The sequence below is a fragment of the Peromyscus eremicus genome, chromosome 15 (assembly GCF_949786415.1).
Source record: "Peromyscus eremicus chromosome 15, PerEre_H2_v1, whole genome shotgun sequence".
Classification (NCBI taxonomy): domain Eukaryota; kingdom Metazoa; phylum Chordata; class Mammalia; order Rodentia; family Cricetidae; genus Peromyscus; species Peromyscus eremicus.
The window spans coordinates 55,946,446-55,961,865 of NC_081431.1; the positions used below are offsets into that span (position 1 = coordinate 55,946,446).

The following is a 15,420-nucleotide window of genomic DNA, read 5'->3' on the forward strand; positions in this document are numbered from 1 at the left end:
CCTTGAAACTCGGGTGTGGTGGCTATAAATATGGCGGCCCTCTGCTCAACCGAGGGGTGCAGGACCCCAGCTGCTCTGGGCCCTGGTGTTCTCACTTTCCTCTACTATTTGTGGAGTGCTGTAATGACCTGTAATGGCAGAGGAGGAAGAAAAAACTGCGTTGAGTTTTAAAAATGAGGAGCGCTCTGAGGATGCAGCTTGGAGGGCAGTGTTTGCCTAAGAATGTTGTGAGGCCCCGAGCTCAATCCCTAGAACCACAAAGAAAAAGAAAGAAGGGAAAGAGGGAGGAACAGTTTGGTATCACATTTTAAATTTATGTTTTCTGTCTGTCTGTCTGTCTGTCTGTCTCTCTCTGTCTCTGTCTCTGTCTCTCTCTGTCTCTGTCTCTGTCTTTCTCTCTGTCTCTGTCTCTCTCTCTCTCTGTCTCTCTCTCTCTCTCTCTCTCTCTCTCTCTCTCTCTCTCTCTCTCTCTCTCTCTCTTACAGGGTCTCACTATGTAGCCCTTTCTGGTCTGGTATTGGTTGTGTAGATCAGCAGGCTGGTCTGGAACTCAGAGATCCTCCTGCCTCTGCCTCATGAGGCTGGTATAAAGGTGTGCACCACCATATTAGCTACTTGTGTGTTTTCATCCAGCATTGACATAAGTGCAGATTAAATAACTCTGAGGCGGAAAAGGAAAGTAATTATTATTAGTATTCAGTGTTGTCAATTTATTTAACTAGTATCTTATTTATGGCATTTCTTTTTTATCCAGTATTTTAAAGGTATACACACACATAAGCATGTATACCTGTGTATGTATCAAATAACAATAGAGTACTCTGATATGAGGTCAGATTTTGGTATTTGCATATTATACCTAATAAACAGCCACTGTAAGGTCATCCTAAGGGAAAGGTCTACTGTCAACTTAATACCTTCTATTATTGTGTACCGTATTAAAATGACAACAATCTTACAATATCCAAGTCATCAAAATTTTGGACATTAGAACTAAAAGCAATTTAGCTTAAATTATCTCTGCATCTTCAGGGTGAGTGAAATTTATCCAGAGGGGACACGGGCTTAGAACATTCTTCAATCTCCCCCTCGAATTTAATGGCATAAAGATTACACGTAAGAGGGCAATCAATTAATTTTACTAAGTACATAAAAGACAAGGCCAGCTGCTCCTGAAATGAGCACAAACTCTGCATCCAACAATGAAAATATAATTATGTTTGCAATAAAATGTAAGGAAGTTGCAGGTCTGTGATTTATCAGAAATGAAGCACCGCTCTCCTTCAGAGCTGTGCAATTTGATAAATTATCCTTGGAAGAAATGTTGTCAGAGCCCCCATTTAATAAGCATGTTGGAGCTTTCAAATTAGCATGTAAATAAATGTATGGCTATAAAGGTTGAGATGCCAATTGATTTCTTGAGGTATATCTTACTAAAGGTCTCTCATTTAATAGATATTCCTGGAACCTCCTGAGATTCCTTTAATGTGGCGTGTTATGTTTTTAAGTATGAAATTCTGCTATTCAAACTTACTATCATAGACCTGTTGAAAGTTCATGCACACCTCACCTTAACAGTAAAATTAATTAAGACTGTGCATTTGCATTTTATTTTAATACAGCCTTCCGAATCAGGGCTTAACCAGTGACCTTTACTACAGTGTACTTGTGTGTATTAAGCAGCACCACAGTGTATAGTATTCAGTTGGCTCCAAGCTTCAGTTACTATTGTTCTTACTGTGATTATCTCTTCATAGCCACAGAAGTGATTGGCAGCTTTTCTAGCTCAACTGCCTTGTTTAATGACGATGACCCTAAGGGCTGGAGATGGTGTCCGCCTTTCCAACTCTCTTTGTTTGTAAGGGTCATTATTGAAGCCATGTCATCTGTCTTTGTCTCCAGTTTCTTCCATCATCATTATCTCATTGGGTCTTCCTGCTGTCAATCACCCAGCTAGCCCATTTGCCCCGGTAGACTTTCTCTTACACATGAGTACCCCTTATCTGAAAATGCTTGGGACTAGAGTGCCAGAGAGTAACATAGAGAACACAAGATCTCTAAGGGATAGACCCAGGTCTAAATATGCAGTTCATTTGTTTCATATACACCTTACATACATAGCCCAGAGATGATTTTGTCCAATACTTTTCAGTGCCCTCATGTAACACAGAACTTGTCACTTGGAGCTGTCCTGTTGGTGCTGGGAAAGTTTTAGGTCTAAGGGCATTTCACGTGTCAGGGTTGTGTTCTGTTTTGTCTTTCTCTCTTTCTTTCTTTCTTTCTTTCTTTCTTTCTTTCTTTCTTTCTTTCTTTCTTTCTTTCTTTCTCTCTCTCTCTATCTCTTTCTCTCTTTCTCTCTTTCTCTTTCTCTCTTTCTCTCTTTCTCTCTCTCTCTCTCTCTCTCTCTCTCTTTCTCTCTTTCTCTCTCTCTCTCTCTCTCTTTCTTTCTTTCTTTCTTTCTTTCTTTCTTTCTTTCTTTCTTTCTTTCTTTCTTTCTTTCTTTCTTTCTTTCTGCCTTTCTGCCAGAGTCTCATGTAGCCCAGAGTGGTCTCAGCTTTGAAAGTAGCCAAGGCTGGCCTTGAGCTAGCCTTCAAATGAGTGCTGAGGTTTAAGGATGTGAGCCACCAGATTTGAATACCCATCTGGGTTTTGTGTTTAGGATGTTCAGCCTGTGTTATACCAGTAGCAAACTTGCTGGCATTGCCCTTTGTTTGACTGTGGAGGTTTGCTGTCTCGTTAAGTAGGCCTGGTTGGTCTAGAACTCACTGTAGAGTGCAGGCTGGCCCCAGTTGTGCGGCAGTCTTCTTGTCTCTGCTCCCTAATCATGGCAGGTTAGGTTTTATCCACGCAACACAATCTAGACCCACCTCTCATTGGCCTGGGGTATTTTTTTGAGTGATGATTGATAGAGAGGAGCCCAGATCACTGTGGGCAGTGCCACCCCTGATCCGGTGGTCCTGGGTTGTGTCAGCGAGCTTGGTGAGTCAATGGCAGTGTCCCTTCAAGGTCTCTGCTTTGGTTCCTGCCTTGGCTTTCCCTCCATGATGGACTGGAACCTGTAAGCCAAGTAAACTCTTCCCTAGGGTGCAAGTGCTGGGGTTACAAGTGTATGGTGCTGTCTCACCTACCCTTTGAAATAAGGTCTTTCTTGATGTGGAAAGTTCCCCTTTCAGAAAAGTGGCAAAGGGCTGACTGGATGACCCTCTCAAGCCTGAGGGGCCCCTGCTGTGCTCTGTTCAGTTCCCCCTGTTCGACTCCTGCCCCAGAGTTCCTGCTGCCTGCCCACTGACCCTTCTACACATTCCTGAAGCGGAACCTGAAGGAGCTCACAGAATGTTTGACATTTAAATTGTATGGGTGGATGCCAGCCCAGGGGTGTATGCAGAGCAGTTGGGTGGTGCAGGGCTTAAAGCAGGAGCTTCCCTGGTCTGCACATCAGTGGTGGCTTTTTCATGCGCAGTTGACTCTCTGTGAGCTGATTGACACCTTTTGGGGTGGGGGGTGGGGGGGTCATCTTTCCACTGACTCATAATTTTCCTACTCTTGAAAAAGATTTCTTTACACCCAGTATTCTCTAGTTAAAGCTGAAAATTCAACTCATCATATTTACACAATAAAAAAAAAAATCCATTCTGCCTTGTTTTTAATTGCAAATTCTACTCAAGGGACTAGTTCTCCTGCGTAGGAGGCAGCCCCGTGCCTTCTCCTAGCGAAGCAAGCGCAGTCAATTATGGTAATGAAATGTCAATAAATATAAAAATTTAATACAGTCTGCTCTGGGTGAGTGGCAGATGAGGACTTGCCTCCCAGACAAATTTGCTGCTCCTGCAGAAATTAAATGCACCTAAAAGAGTGTCTGGTTGCTTGAGAGCTCTCCAGAAAAGCAGAGCTGGGAATGCCAGGTACCAAGTGGGTCTTCCCAGGCTGTGAATTCGGGAGCAGAGCCGGGACTACCGTGGACAGCCATGCCCACCTCTCGTTACCATAAATTGAACTTCTTATGTCCCTGTGAATACTGGAGATGGGTGCCTCTCAACGCGTTTTACAAAATGAAAATAGAAATAAGACTTTTGGGGGTTTGTTTTCCAGATCAAGAAATTATTCTGCATAAAAATTAGGACATGCGTCAAGGGGGGTGGTGGTGATCAATTTGATAGAATCTAATGTAATCATCTCAAACTAACAGCTTCATGTCAGCTTCTGAGGAAGGCGGCAAAGCTGATAAATAGTTTTAGAGTCGAGCATGGAGACACCGCACTGGGAAGGGTAAAGCAGGAGGGTGATGAGTTCAAGGCCAGCTTGGGCTACATAGTGAAGCTCACCACCACACTTCAGTACTTTAATCACCTGCAAGCAAGCAGTCTTGCCCCGTGATTGTATTAAGATGTTTCACAATGCCAGCTAAGATGTATCTCCCCCATTATTGTCCTAATGTATTGGTTAATGTCGTTGTGTACATGTAGAATTATTATGTGGCTCATTTTGCGGGTAGTATATTGTTCTTTGGCGTTATACTTGAGAATTAAAAATAATTGCCTTGCACGGACATATTTTCACTGCAGAAAAGTGGGAGTAGGTACTTGTAAAATGTAGGCAATGAAAAACTTGTCCCTCTCAAAGTCATCGACATGGTTGGATTTTTATTTATTTATTTATTTGGTTTTTCGAGACAGGGTTTCTCTGTGTAGCTTTGCGCTTTTCCTGGAACTCACTATGTAGCCCAGGCTGGCCTCGAACTCACAGAGATCCGCCTGTCTCTGCCTCCCGAGTGCTGGGATTAAAGGCATGCGCCACCACCGCCTAGTTGATGTGGTTGGATTTTTATCAGAATAATTGTGATACATTTTACAGAAAGTATCTCCAAAACTGCTTTCTAGAGCGAAGCTCTCCCTAGGTGTGCTGGTAGGTTGCTGTCAGCTTGAGTCACGTGTAAGAAATGGAATGTTGCTTGAGGAATTGCCTCCATCAGACCGGCCTGTGGCCTCCCTCTGTGTTAGAGGTCTATACTGCAGCCTGATTTTCCCCACATTTCTTAGTCATCTCCAGGGGACTCTGTGTCGCCAGCCCCGCTGTTTGTCACAGCTGTGATTCTGTGTTGTTGCAGGTTGACTACTCTAGCATAGCCTCCCAAGCTGGAGTCACACTCACCAACCTCCTGAGCCATTCACAGGAGCTAGTCCTGAGACTTCGTTCTCTACAGTTTGATCATCGAGAGTTTGTATGTCTGAAGTTCCTAGTGCTGTTCAGCTTAGGTAAGTAAAGTTTTTTTCTCATAGTCCATTCAACCAGACACTATTCTCAAATGCCCAACACTAGGTATCTTGATGCTACAAAGATAACGCAGTTCCTTCTGGGAAATGAAATCTTTAGACATGGACATGCTTTCACGAGGATTTCTACACCATTCTTAGCCCTTCAGCACACGGGCTGGGGTGGAGAACAGGAGTTGTTCAGTTGGAGTGCTCCAGTTTCCTCCCTGGTGGACAGGAGAGCAGTGGGCAGATAGCATGACAGAGGCCACAGTGGAGACATAGGAAGGAGTCGCTTTTCTCAGTTGGAGCCATCTTTCTGCGATTTGTATTTGAATTTTGTTTTCTGTCCTGCCTTCTAAACTTCCGCTGCTTTTAGCCTTCTAAAATGGGGTAGTAATTACAAGCCTGCTTTTTCCACTTCTATCAGGATTAGCTGAAGAATGTTTATAACAAGATGCGCCACTCTGCATGTATAAAGGATAGGGGTTGTCAAGGGGAAAGATGCTTCTTTCACAAGGGTCTGGAGGAGAAAGATAACTAAGGAAGATAGATTAGCTAAATCAAGGTTCTCAGTGAGCCAGTTGAGAAAAATCGCCCCTGCTTGGAATAAAAAAAGGATTAAGGAGATGGATTTTTATTGACTTCAAAGGAACAGATTTCTCTGCCTGTCCCTTACTTGATTTCTGTATTTTGTTGGCCTAACAAAGCCAAGTTAAATAAACTTTTTGCCAAGTCCATTCATTCCTCATTGGCAGAAGGCTGAGGGAGGCAACTTCCCTTGACCGAAAATAATGGCAGAAATCAGATTTACCAACATATGTTTTTTCTTTAGTCTTCAGTTCTAGGATAGTTGTGAATTCATATCCGAAGAAATAAAACAATAAAACAAACTCCCAAGTGAAACAGATGTGTCTGCCCTCCAAATGGGGCCCCTTGGTTTCAGAATTCCTCATGACAGTGCCATACAACTGTTGCTAATAAAGGGGTGGCCTGAAGTCTTAGGGCCAGACTTCATTTTTCTCATGTAGTCCACGTTGAAAAGAAAAAGAGCATTTTTCTTCCTCCCCCCCCCCCCGAAAGTGTGAGGAATACAGCAAAAAGAAATGTCAATGTAAATGTAAAAAGACAACAGTGTTTTTTAGATGGTGTGTTCAAAGGTTGGCAGTGCCAGGAATGGGCCCTAGTGGTTTCTCCATCAACCACAACAAACGGGAAAGTTCTATTCAAGGAAGTCTGAGTCTATTATTTGAGAACAGAGTGTGGATCACCAAGCATAAGATAACACAGGCCTGATTGCTGTGACCTCACAGATTATTCTGGTTTATGCCAAGATCTTGGTGTTTTCAACTGGTGGGAAATATGGGCATGTGTATATGAGTGATTTACAGCTTCTTCCTGGCAGAATATTAAGATCTCAACTCACTGGTATTTTGAATGAGGAGAACGAGATTACATGTGAAGATGTATGTGGCACACAACTTTAATCCCAGTTGTATTTTGGAGGTAGAGGCAGGAGAAACTCTGTGAAGTCAAGGCCAGCCTCTGACAGAGTGAGTTCCAGAACAGCCAGGGCTACATAGAGAAAATTTGTCTCAAATAAACAAAAGCAAAAACAAAACAAAACAAAAGCATGAATTATCTTTAGTTCTCTTGACATAAACTTTTTTTTTCACATCTATTTATTTTGTCTCCTAAGTGTTCTGCCTACATGTATGTATGTGCATGGGTGCAGGCCTGATGCCCAGGGAGGTCAGCAGAGAGCATCCAATCCTCTGGAACTGGAGTTAGTTACAGCTGATTGTGAGCTGCCATGTGGGTGCTGGGAATTGAACCCCGGGTCCTGGGGAAGAGAAACAAGTGCTCGTAACCACGGAACCGCCTCTCCAGCCCTGGTTTTCATTACTTGTATCTTACCTTCATGGTTCTCCAAATTACTATCTATATTCTCTGCCGGTCCGCGGAGGCAGGTGGATCTTGACCACCTTCGACCTTTGACCCTTACAAATGATCCTCTGAACCACTTCCTTGTTCAGTGGCTGCGAGGGAAGTACACAGCCCTGAGGAAGAGCCAGCCGATGTTATCTGCTAGAAACTTGTCTGCTTACTGCCTGAGGAAGAAAGGGAAGTGAAGGCCTTTTGATCCCAGGTGTAATAAGTTTAGGTCAAGAGTTCATTTTTAAAGAAGTAGTAAAAATGTAATTAGTATTATTATAATTCAGGTGGTTTCCAGTTTATGAGTGGAAACCTTTCTTCATTAATTTTTTTCCCCAAGGAAACAATAGATAATCAATCTTTTTTTTTCTCCAACTCTATTGAGTTATATAGCTAATGAACTTTAGATCCCAAGTAAGTAACTGTTTCATCTATGACTGAGAAGGAAATCTGTTGTTGGTTGTTTTTGCTCCTTTTGGGCGGGGCACCACCCAGCTCCCAAATACATCACACAGAGGCTTATTCTTATTTCTAAATGCCCGGTCTTAGCTTTGCTTGTTTCTTGCCAGCTTTTCTTAACTTTAAATGATCCCATCTACCTTTTGCCTCTGGGCTTTTTCCTTTTCTTCTGTATATCTTACTTTCACTCTTACTCCGTGGCTGACTGTGTGGCTGTGTGGCTGGCCCCTGAAGTCCTCCTCCTTCCTTTCTCGTTCCTTGACCTTTCTTCTTGCTCCTCCCAGATTTCTGCTATATATTCTCTCTGCCTGCCAGCCTTTCCTATCCTTTCTCCTGCCTTGTTATCGGCCCTTCAGCTCTTTATTAGACCATTGGGTGTTTTAGACAGACACAATAACACAGCTTCACAGAGTTAAACAAATGCAACATAAAGGAATGCAACACATCTTTGCATCATTAAAGCAAACGTTCTACATATAAACAATATCCTACAACACTGCTCAGCATTGCCCCTCACTCATCCTGACAAACATGGAGGCCGCAGTAGAGTGGATGAAGGCCGGAGGCTGTGTTGAGAGGTGGTTGCATCCTCATTCTCACATGAGAGATGACATTGCCCTTCCCCAAGAGAGTCAGTGAGAGAAGATGGAGTGTGATCTCAAGCAGGTACAGCACTTTGAGCCAAAAGAGCCGTTCTGAAGTTCAAAGGCAAGATGAGTTGAAGGAACAGAGAGGGGCGAAGCAGGAGACAGGCTGGAAGGGTAGGCGATAGCCTGGCCTTAGAAGGACGGGACCGGCCTTGGTCCACCCAGCAATTCCGAGGCAGCCCTGGGATGGAGTGGAATAGGAGATGCCGTGACTCATTCTGAAGGCACCTGGGAAGCACAGCCGGGATCTGTAGTGTGAGAGCAGGCTGGCCAGCTGGTATCATGTGATTCTGTGGTAACAGCATGGAAAATAGTGATTTTCCTATTTCACGGTGGTCTGAAAGAGAGTCAAGACATGAACCAAGGGTAGGTTGCCAAGCCCGGACAGACCCCCGAGGACCTCATTCTTTGGTACTTAGCCAGGAAAGTCTGGAGGAACAGTAGTTGACAAGTTTAGTCAAAGCAGGTTCCAGGAACAGCCATCCCTTCTTACTAGTCACTCACTAAATGCCTGGACTAAATAAAAAAGCACACTTGACTAAAAGTTCTCAGAGCTACTGATTGAATCCACAAAGAGACACACTACAGTTGGTTTAGCTGGCCAAGACAGGAAGTAAAAATGGAAACTACCAAGTCTCTCAGTATCTCTTTGTATGTGACCTATGCTAGACCATAAAGACCAATCACTGCTACTTGTTATGTGTTCCTTAAATTCTGCTAAAGTGGCCCTGGATAGTGCACAGGGCCCCGGGGTTCCATCCCCGGTACCACGTGACCTAGTTATGGTAAAAACCCACCTGTGATGGATCACACCTGTGATCCCAGCACTGAGAAGGCAGAGTCAGCTGTTCAAGGTCATTCTCGGCTACATATCAAACTCAGCCTGGGATATATGAGACCTAATCTCAAAATACATATCTGCTAAATTACCAAACTATCACATTTTGTTGCCTAACCATGTGATTTGTGCCCATTGATATTCTTATAGCAAATAGGCATCGTGAGTTGTCCAGTTATTTTCACGTTTATTTAACCAGCTTAAACTCCCACTCTTTCCTATAAGGAGTTAAAGTGGCTGATAACACTTCCTGTGCGCTGTCAGTGCAGAAGTAACTGTTACAGAGGGAGAAGTGGAGTGTTACATCCTCACCATCATTAGGGACACGGTTGAGATGAGGAAGATTCCCACAGACTGTAGTCTGAAAATGAGGGGACAGCTGGAGAGCACTTGGTTGCCTTTTAAGGATCCTGAGTAATGTCATCCATGTTAGGGTCCATGAGGAATATTAATGTGGTTTAAGTGCCCGGTGCAGCAAGTCACTGAAATGTTCCAGCTAAGACTCTACTTTGGCTCGGAGATTTTCTTAGCCTGGAGACCGGATGGCGGGCTGCTGCTGAGCCTTTGCTGTATCCCAGGGGAAAAAAGAAAGACCTAGTAGACTGTTGTATTTCTCCCTGAGTGAGTACCCCTGGTTTCTTGCCCTCTTCTCTGATCATGCGCTAGTTCTCAAAGTCCTTGTGATATTTCTTTATTTCCCATTACAGTTCTTTTCCTTGAGGGGAAATAGCCAGATCGAAGCAGTGGCTAACTATTGTCTCAAGTCTAAGTACAGAGTAGCCCACAAGAGGGATAGGCCTGCTTTTCAGTCTCTTCTGCGTGGTAGAGTCCGGCTCTGTAAGGGAGCCTCCATTAAAATCCTTCTAAATGTTTGCTTTACATACAGACTTCAAGGACGCAGTAGGGACCTACAAAATGTTTACTGATAAAATACATGAATAAATAGACATAGTTAGTTTGAAAGTCAAAGCCTTTGCCAAAGTAATAGTTTAACCAAAAGGCTGCATATCACACAAACCTCTCTTGAAAATTCAACTGTTTGTTCTAGTAGTTTCCATTCTCCAAGTTTATGAGAGGAGGTGTTATTGACCAGCTCTTTTGGACATCTAACTTGCAGAAAGATTGAAAGAAATATTGATGGCTAAAATCTGGGACTTTGTGGACATCTGTTCCAAGTAGTGACTTTTAGGCCAGGTTAGCACACAGTAGGGAAGGAATCTCTGTGGTTCCCCACTGGTGCTGATGGAATGCTACATCCGGTAAAATGGATGAGAACATCCTGTCTTTAAGATTCATCCATTCTAGCTCTTCGCTTCATCCCATATTCCCGTCGTTGACTATGATGCCTGACTATCCATCACACACCGCCTAAGAGTCATCCTGTGGAGGCAACAACCCTAGACAAGATGGGTTTGGTTGTCTCCGGGAATGACACAAAGGGTCAGTACTGTAGCTGCCTTCACCAGAGTCCTCTCTGTGGACCATCAACGGAGGTGCAGAGGGCCCAGGCGAGAACTGTGTTCGCTGTAGAGTGGTTTGCCCCAGCCCAGGTCTGTTCTGATGCTTCTGAACACTGATCCTTTATCTTGAAGGAGTACTCACCAGATCCAGTCTCTGTAGGATCAGAGAATAAATTTGGTAGGACTTGATCAAAATGAACCTTGAGATAGTGAAGGATCTTCAAGAAAAAACAAAACTGAGGCATTGTAAGGCGAGCAGAGCATTTTTTTTTTTTTTTTTTTTTTTTACCTTGTCTGCTGTGGCTCCTTTGAACTGCTCCAGTCCAGAGCAGACAAAGGCTGCTGTATGGTGACGCCCGGACCTCTTATCTACCCGGTCAGTGCGCTGAAAAGTCATACATAGTGTATGTTTTGCTTCTGTACTCTACATGACAGATAGGGGGTTTTAATCAATATTTATTGCCTTTCCTCCCAATCTCTGCATTTGAAAAAAATGCAATAGGAAATGAGATAATAGTTAAAAATATAATTAAAAAAGCAGAAACACAAGCTTTGGAGATAGATAGCCTAGAAGGTCGAGCCCCTGGAGAAATACTAGAGGATTTGGAGCATTTTGTTTTAGGAAATAAGGATATGTTTTTACATTATGAATATAGTTATTATAAGGAAAGTGATGGAGACTAAAGAGAGCCCCTTTAAGAAGAAAACTCTGTTGAATCATCAGCATGGCAGCATTAGGAGAATGAGCCACACAAGAAAGGAAAGGTCTTTAACACCTTCAGTGCTGTTAAGAGAAAATAGCTTCACATGAGTCCATAATTTAGTGTCTTTTGATGTGTTTTTTGTTTGTTTTTGGTGTTGTTACTGGGTTTTTTTTTTCTTCTTTCTTTCCCCAGCCCCCTCTCCCTCAGACAGGGTTTCTCTGTGTAGCCCTGGTTGTCCTGGAACTCCCTCTGTAGACCAGGCTGGCCTCGAACTCAGAGATCTGCCTGCCTCTGCTTCCCAAGTGCTGAGATTAAAGATTTTTGTTCTTTTGAAAGAGGCTCTCACTATGTAGCTCTGGCTGTCCTACAACTCCCTCTGTAGACAAGGCTAGCCTCAAACTTAGAGATCCACCTGCCTCTGCCTCCCAGGTACTGGCATTAAAAGCACATCCAGCTAAGTTAACGTCTACTTTACAGGAGAAAGGGACCTGAGTGAACACTGTACTCTGGTTTTGTATGTAAAGAAAGAAAACTGGATGATTTACTCCATGTTTTCGCGTGGGGCCAATGAATGCTCCTCTGCTCCATGCACCCAGCCTCTTTAGAGATATTGGAACCCATCACCAATGCCTACATGTACTGATGAGATTTATATGGGCAAAATAGAAGTAGGATAATTAATTGAAAAGTGTGGTCTAGAAAAGAATCCTTGGAGAGCAGCAGGGACCTACTCCATATAAATTTGCTACCTCTGTCATAAATCTTATGCTCGGATGGATGAAACCCTTTGGTGGTAAGCATTAGTTGACTGAACCTGGGGATTATGTCTTCAAGAGAGAGGCTACTAACAACTACACTAAGGAGTTTGGTGCTAACTCTTATCATGCTCCATGCTGTTGACGTTGTATTAGTAAATATCATCACACAGTGTTTACTGTTTGAACAGTGCATTTTAGCCTTTGGTTAGTTTTCAATAGTCTTCATTTTCCAGTGTGTGTGTGTGTGTGTGTGTGTGTGTGTGTGTGTGTGTGTGTGTGTGCGCGTGCGTGCTTTGTTTGAGTTTTAGCCTCTGAGGCTTCCACATTGATAAAGACCTTGTGCTTGGCTCACTCCCTTCACCTTTTTCTCTATGCAACGTGTCCTCTCAGTAGCAGGGTCCAGAGAAAGGCGCTGTGAGAGCTTTCTGCAGGCTGTGAATCACAGCGACATGGGGGGTGGGGGTGGGGTGAGGGGTGGGCACTGGCTGGCCTCTTGAGCCTAAGCCAGTCAGGGCCTTTGTGCAAAGAGTCAAAGAATGCCATACAACCACCTACCTTGACGGGAGTGTGTGCTGCTGCTGCTGCGGATGCGTGTTTCGCTTGGAAAGGGAAGACTATAAATGGGCGCTATAACTATTCATCTCCCATCTCATCAGACACAGCAGGGACTTACTGAAGAGTAAACCTTTGATCATTAAATGGGGTTTAGAAAGGTTCCTGCCATTTCTTGGGCCCTCAGTTGGGCCTCCCTTTTGCTTGCCTGTGGTGACTGTGTTTAAGCCAGGATTCCTCCCGTTCATGCCACAGGGAAGCGATGAAGTTACTTCCCAGGCTGCCAACAGGTCTTCAATGCCCACAGTGCTTTCACAGTGGCGGGCTCCTCCTAGGCCAGGGCTCATCTTGTGCAGTTACAGGTCCACACTGGCAGCTTCAACTGCAATGCCATGAGCTAACTCAAGCCCGGATGTCAGCAAGACACTGGAGTGTAAATCCGAGAGGAAAGAGCTTGGCGGGCCGCCTGGTGACTGGCCAGTCATGGGTTGTCTGACTGGCAGAGGAAGCGTGGCTCTGGCCTGGGCCCTGCTCATGCCTGATCTTCCTGAGTTGCAAGGTCCCAGGAGGGACGTGTAGGGGCCACAGTCGTGTGGTGTGTTGGTGCTTCTTTGCTCAGCGTTGGGATCAGCTTCCGGGCATCTTCTACCTTCCGGGCATCGTATACACATTGTTGGGGAAGGAAGTACCCAGGGGTTACAAGAAGAGTAACTTCTCTCATGAACCCCTCTAGAAGAGGACCGCCCCACATCTTGTTGGGTTTGGGAGGTGTCCTTTCTCTGTCATCGAGCAAAGTGTCCCCATCATGTCTTAAGGAGGGCAACAAAAGCAGCGGAAAGAACCAATTTCCCCTTTGCTCATTAGCAACACTAAATCAGTCAGTGAACAAGGCTCCAGCCCAGCCGGGGACTTTGACCCCATTGATCAGGCTCTGTGTTTACAATTTTCATGCAAAAGACGTGATTCCTTCCATTTGTGAAGCCAAGGAGGGGACACCCAGGGGACCGTTTGCTGGAAGGCGGATCCAGAAAGGGCAGGAACAGTTCTGTTCTCATCCTTTGTAGAGGGTTTGCTCCAGAAGTGCTGTAAGAATGTTCAAGGGTTAGCTGGATGGACGGCTCGGCAGGTGAAGGTATCTGCCACCAAGTCTGATGACCTGAGTTCAATTCCCTAGCACCCACCTTTGGAAAGAGAGAAATGATTCACACACACACACACACACACACACACACACACACACACACACACACACACTTTCAGAGGGGTGAAAACTAGTAAAGATCTACTTAGGCACTGCAGTTTAAGGCTGAATATTAAGATAAGCTACGTGTTTCATGAAATCTGTTAAAAGGTCTTTTAATCTTCCCATTCTGTGGTAGGTTGCTGCCCTTTCACAGGCTGGCATGCTGTTTGCTGTATTAAGACCTTCCTCTAAATTCTACCAAAACACACCTGCCATTGATGACTGGCCCACTGAGTCCAGTGATGCTCTCCATTCATCTCACATCTTGCCCCACATGCATCGGTCAAATGGTTCCTCGTGAAGTCAGATAAGCAAAGGAAATATCCCTAGGTTCACTGTACAATTAACATGCAGGCTCAGTTTTTACCTTTTCAGCTGTGATATTCTAATTTATAAAACACTCACTTAGACACTTGTCAAATGGCCGTGCATATCTTCATACTATCGCCCTGTAGAGGTATCTGCAGCTGAGGGAATGCCAGCAAATAAGCGCTTCCTAAAATTTATGTAATCATTTGAAATTCAGAACGGATTGATTAGCATTCAGGAGATGCCACAGTTCAATATTTATACCATAGAGCTTTGGCAGAGGCAAATAATGGTACATAAAGCTGATGCTTGCCTTAATTGAATGTAGTATAATAGGTGTTGTGTTGTGGGTTTTTTGTTTGTTTTTTAATTTCCCTCTCAGTGAGCAAAGCAGTTTAGCCATGACCAGATATAATTCATTTTGGAGTTCTAAGTTTGTGCTTAATCAATATGTATTTACCGCCACTGAAGAAGCGATTATTATTTGTTATCTGTTGGCACAAGAATGTAATTGCCCAAGTAGCATTCATTTCAGCATATTTCTGAGTAGATTATGCTTTAAAATATTTAGTATGTTTCAGTTGTTAGTGCAATACTGTCGTTTTGCTAACTACTGCTATTTCGTGAGATGGTTTTTCAGAGACTCGGCGTGGCAGGTTGAGCCTAACCAGAAAGACAAATAAAGGGAGAAAGCACTTTGCTCCTGGCCTTCCTTCCTGCTTTGCCATGCCAACTGCTCTGCTCACTTCTCAGAGGCAGTGTAGACCACAGTCCTGTGCAGAAGTGGGGAGCGGGCATCAGGGTCATCACGGATCAGCACACCAGTGAGCCCCGGACCCAAGCATCTTGGTGCAAAGAGTGGGGCAAATCGGTGGCTCACCTGTGAGCCATCTGTTGAAGCTTCCTCTTGGTTTACTGATAGGATCCTACTGATAGGAGTCCAGACTTGTGTCCTGACAGTGTTTGGTGAAGAGGTTAAATTCCAGACAGACCCCGTACAAGCCAGGAGGCAAGAATGAATAGGAAAGTAAGGGACATTTCATCATTTTGAAACACTGAAGTCCACAAGATATACTGAGTGCCTACCATTGTAAAGCTTATCATGTCAGGCTGTGAAGGATGTGGCAGCACATGGCTTTTCTAGAAAAAGCCTTACCTGCTGTAGACCTGCTCTTCAGATCTTGGGGACACCCTTCCAAATAAGGCATGGCGAACCAAGCAAGTAGTTCAAAGCCCACACGTCATCTGCACCGTTCACTCGCCTTT

At 44.2% G+C, this 15,420-nt stretch overlaps 1 protein-coding gene across 1 annotated transcript in view; it reads left to right on the forward strand.

The window, feature by feature from the left end:
- Positions 1-15,420, forward strand: part of Nr5a2 (nuclear receptor subfamily 5 group A member 2) — a 132,527-nt gene that overhangs the window by 83,971 nt on the left and 33,136 nt on the right. Inside the window, exon 8 of the mRNA XM_059280192.1 lies at positions 5,105-5,252. Coding sequence (XP_059136175.1) covers positions 5,105-5,252 — 148 coding nt within the window. The remainder of the gene's footprint in view (positions 1-5,104; positions 5,253-15,420) is intronic.